At 46.8% G+C, this 5,000-nt stretch overlaps 1 protein-coding gene across 1 annotated transcript in view; it reads left to right on the top strand.

Moving 5' to 3' along the window:
- The window catches only part of mrpl23 (mitochondrial ribosomal protein L23), a gene marked incomplete at its 3' end in the record, with an annotated part of 47,863 nt that overhangs the window by 31,665 nt on the left and 11,198 nt on the right, over nucleotides 1-5,000 (top strand). Inside the window, exon 4 of the mRNA XM_080544546.1 lies at nucleotides 3,379-3,452. Within this exon, the coding sequence (XP_080400672.1) occupies nucleotides 3,379-3,452 (74 nt within the window). The remainder of the gene's footprint in view (nucleotides 1-3,378; nucleotides 3,453-5,000) is intronic.

Below are 5,000 nucleotides of genomic sequence, written 5' to 3'. Positions count from 1 at the left end.
TGGTGGAAGAGTTCTAATGGTAGAAGAGTTCTAATGGTGGAAGAGTTCTAATGGTAGAAGAGTTCTAATGGTGGAAGAGTTCTAATGGTAGAAGAGTTCTAATGCAGGAAGAGTTCTAATGGTAGAAGAGTTCTAATGGTAGAAGGGTTCTAATGGTAGAAGAGTTCTAATGGTAGAAGAGTTCTAATGCAGGAAGAGTTCTAATGGTAGAAGAGTTCTAATGGTAGAAGAGTTCTAATGGTAGAAGAGTTCTAATGGTAGAAGAGTTCTAATGCAGGAAGAGTTCTAGTGTTGTCACAATACCTTTAGACTTCTATACAGCTTAAGTATCATGATTTTATTCTTAAATGATACCATGGCAACCAAAAAAAAAAGAAAAAACCTCAAGCAAAGTCAAATAATATCCTATTCAGACCTATTTGCTGACCTGCCACCAGGTGAACTCCTCGAAGAGGTCGCGGGATGCCTATCGTAAAGATGCGCGGCCAAAACGTGACGTGTTGCCTCCCTTTGACTGCGTGGCCTTGTAAACATCTTTTACAAACAGGCTTTGTGATTTCGGTGGGCTGGTCGTCATCGTTGGCTCTAGCAGCAAAGTGATGCCAGATTTCACTTCTGGCAGCCATGTCATCAACAAGCCGAGGACGGCCGGCATCCATACTTGCGGCTCCCATCCTTCTCTGTCCTCCTTGTCAACACCGGGTGTGTGATTGTTTAGCGTTGTCTTTCCCAGCCGCACACGCCCACTATGCATGCAGAGTGTGTGTTGTGTGTTGTGTGTGTGTTGTGTGTTGTGTGTGTGTATTTGTGTGTGTGTGGGCGTGTGCGTGTGCGAGCGTGGATGTGTGTGTGTGTGTGTGTGTGTGTGCGTGTGTAAGAGTAATAAAAATGGAAGAACACACTCTCTTAGCCTGTGGTTGTTTTTTTCTCGGTTGTTGTCTCCACCTCCTCCTCTCTCTCTCTCTCTCCCTCTTTCCCCCCGCCCGCCCTCCCTCGCTCTTGCTCCTTCTCTTGCTCTTTCTCCCCTCCCCCCCGCCTCCCTCCCTCTCTCTCTCTCTCCTGGACAGTGGCGGAGAAGCCCTGTAGGAGAGGGTGATGTCATAATCTCCAGCTGGGGAGAGGTTAACCTGCATTCCCAAGTCAACAGGCTCTGTTTTACACACACACAGGCACACACACACGCACGCACACGCATGCACACACACACGCATGCACACGCACACACACACACACACACACACACACAGACATACATACACGCACACACACACAGACACACGCACACAGACATACATACACGCACGCACACGCACACACACACAAACGCACACACACACAGTGGAGTTGTGCAGTAGTGTACACTCGCAACAGTAGTGCAGCTCCAACCACACTAGTGGAAGCACAGATGGAATGGAATGGAATGGAATGGACTTTATTTGTCATTGCTACAGTACAGGTACCAAACAACGAAATTTAGGAGGGGTGGCTCCCCTGGTGTTAGGAAAAGGGAAAAAAAAAAAATATGGACAGCCACAGCCATCCTCACAGCCACGGCCCTGTGTGTTGTCAGCTTCATCCAGATGCATACGCTGGTGCACTCCTACCAACGTCTGCTTGTCTCTCTCGCTGTCTCTCCCCGACACTCCCTCTGTCTCCCTGTCTCCCTGTCTCTCTCTGTCTCCCTGTCTCTCTCTGTCTCCCTGTCTCTCTCTGTCTCCCTGTCTCTCTCTGTCTCCCTGTCTCTCTCTGTCTCCCTGTCTCTCTCTGTCTCCCTGTCTCTCTCTGTTGCCAAAGTTCCTCATTATAAGATATGGATAAATAGACACCAAACCTGTCAGTTTAATACCCTGTTTTCTCTGTCTCTCTCTCCCTGTCTCTCTACCTGTCTCTCTCCCTATCTCTCTCTACCTGTCTCTCTCCCAGTGTCTCTCAGTGGTCTCTGTGTCTCTCTGTGGTCTCTCTCTCTGTCTCTCTACCTGTCAGTTTAATGCCCTGTCTCTCCCTGTGTCTCTCTGTCTCTCTACCTGTCAGTTTAATGCCCTGTCTCTCTGACTGTCTCTCTACCTGTCTCTCTACCTGTTAGTTTAATGGCCTGTCTCTCCCCGTGTCTCTCTGTCTCTCTACCTGTCAGTTTAATGGCCTGTCTCTCCCCGTGTCTCTCTGTCTCTCTACCTGTTAGTTTAATGGCCTGTCTCTCCCTGTGTCTCTCTGTCTCTCTACCTGTCAGTTTAATGGCCTGTCTCTCTGACTGTCTCTCTACCTGTCAGTTTAATGGCCTGTCTCTCCCTGTGTCTCTCTGTCTCTCTACCTGTCAGTTTAATGGCCTGTCTCTCCCTGTCTCTCTGACTGTCTCTCTACCTGTTAGTTTAATGGCCTGTCTCTCTGACTGTCTCTCTACCTGTTAGTTTAATGGCCTGTCTCTCTACCTGTCTCTCTACCTGTCTCTCTACCTGTCTCTCTGACTGTCTCTCCCTGTGTCTCTCTGACTGTCTCTCTGACTGTCTCTCTACCTGTCAGTTTAATGGTCTGTCTCTCTGACTGTCTCTCTCTCTGTCTCTCTACCTGTCTCTCTCTCTGTCTCTCTACCTGTCAGTTTAATGCCCTGTCTCTCCCTGTGTCTCTCTGGGCCCTATTATGCACTTCTTAACTTGCCGTCTTAAGTCTTAATTAAGACGCACCGCCAGGTTAAGACCTACCGCCACCCTTATTATGCGCTTCATACGCGCTACTGCTATTATGCAGGTGTCGATAGGCGCCCACACATAAGACGTAAAACTCCCGTGCATATATTGCTCATTGTGGGAGTGTTCATATGTTAATGAAGTGCACTAGGCGCCCCTGCTATTATGCGATCTGACTTTGCTCCTATCGCTAAGAAGTGGTTTGAAAAGTTCTTAAGTTTAGACTTCATGCACGTTTTGAAACACGAGCGCGCCTCCGCGGTTTGCGCATGCATGTGGGCACACATGAACACGCACGTGGCTCCACGGCAAGACGTCAATTACGGTCACAGTATAAATGCTTTATTTCAGAAGGGAGAGGCAGAGAAGCGCGCTGACCTCCTTCTCAGGACTTCCATAATAGCATAGCGCTAATGACTCAACGCAGCCGGTTCTTAAAGGGAATGGCACCTGGCACGCTGATTGGGTTGATTGAGAAGACGCCCAAAACACACCCATGACTAATTTCTTTGCTTAGCGCCGGGTTTTAGGCGCCTACTACAGCACGCATAATAGCAAAGTGGCCTTGACCACGCCTCCACGTCTTAAGTTTAGATCTCCCGCCTCGTCTTATTGATGAAGTGCATAATAGGGCCCTCTGTCTCTCTACCTGTCAGTTTAATGGCCTGTCTCTCCCTGTGTCTCTGTGGTCTCTCAGGCACCAATAAGAAGAGGAACCACCTCAACCAGAAGGTCAAGGTGCCCGACTACAAGATGGCCTACGTTCAGTTGGTGAGCAAAGACACACACACACACACACGCACACAAACACACCAGGGCTCGACATTAAGGCTTGTCCGCTTGTCCGGGACAAGTACATTTTATATTCGGACAAGTGGACTTCCTCCTGCACTTGTCCGACGGACAAGTCAAAACAAAGAGAGAAAAAAAAAATCTATATATATTCATATCCGCAAAAAATGAAGTCCTCCTTCAATTGTCCGATCGGAAAAGTAATACATGTTTTAACGAGCTATGCCGCACCTCATTCTCGCTGCCTATGAGGCGGCGTAGCTTGTGTCAGAAATGTGAATGCTATTGCGTGCGCGTGACCGTTATTAACTCAAAAGGTAATAGTCACCCGCAAAAGTGCTAACCTTCTTGACCGCAAAGTCGGCTTGTGGAAATGTTATGTCCGTAGTGAAAGAAACCGACATGTTCCTCAAGCCAGCAAGCACGATGTTTCTTCAAGCACCTAAAACTGGCCAGGTGCCAGGAAAAGCGGGAAACGCAAAATGTCTTCGGACGAAACACCAGCACCATTGCCGGTGTTCTGCCAATGTAGCTGCCTTATCAATGTCTGCTGCCTTGTCAATGTAGCTGCCTTGTCAATGTCTGCTGCCTTGTCAATGTAGCTGCCTTGTCAATGTCTTCTGCCTTGTCAATGTAGCTGCCTTGTCAATGTCTGCTGCCTTGTCAATGTCTGCTGCCTTGTCAATGTATGCTGCCTTCTCAATGTATGCTGCCTTCTCAATGTATGCTGCCTTCTCAATGTATGCTGCCATGTCAATGTATGCTGCCTTGTCAATGCTGCCTTATCAATGTAGCTGCCTTGTCAATATATTCTGCCTTGTCAATATCTTCTGCCTTGTCAATATCTTCTGCCTTGTCAATGTCTACTACCATGTCAATGTAGCTGCCTTGTCAAACAATATGTCCGCTGAGTAGGGGGAGCGCAGGGTATGTTGTCACACGCTGTCTAACATTTAATGGGCACAATACATCACAATGGTATACATTGAGGTATAAAAGGAAGTCTTGGGCACATATTTTGTATTGATTATATCTTCATATCTTATTTCAGTACAGAGCAGTAGACCGTTAAATAGACAGTGTGCATTTAAGGTAGATTGTCACACTACGTCGGGCAAGTCGTCACATTGGATTATCAACAAATAAGAACGCAACTAATTCATTGTGAATATTGAAAATTAAAAATTCCAAAACCAAATTCAACTTAATTAAATAACAAAAAATGAAAACAATCATGCCTAGAGAATCTGGCAAATCATGCCTTTGAATCAGAACATTCATGCTGGCACGACCCCTTTACTTTAAACGTAGAAATCGAACGTTCTCTGGCGTGCACGTAGATCCACAGTAATTGTTGGAATTGGAATGTAATATAATGTATTACTGGCTTGTACTGTAGTGTGTTAGTAGACAGACACACACACACGTCATTTGGACAAGTAACTTGAGCTCTCGGACAAGTAAAAGATAAGTTCACAAGTACCTGAAAAAGTTTAATGTCAAGCCCTGCACACACACACACGCACA

The sequence above is a fragment of the Nansenia antarctica genome (assembly GCF_963989245.1).
Source record: "Nansenia antarctica genome assembly, chromosome: 14".
NCBI lineage: Eukaryota > Metazoa > Chordata > Actinopteri > Argentiniformes > Microstomatidae > Nansenia > Nansenia antarctica.
The sequence above is the reverse complement of the archived record's forward strand: the minus strand, read 5'-3'. Positions and strand labels throughout refer to the sequence as shown.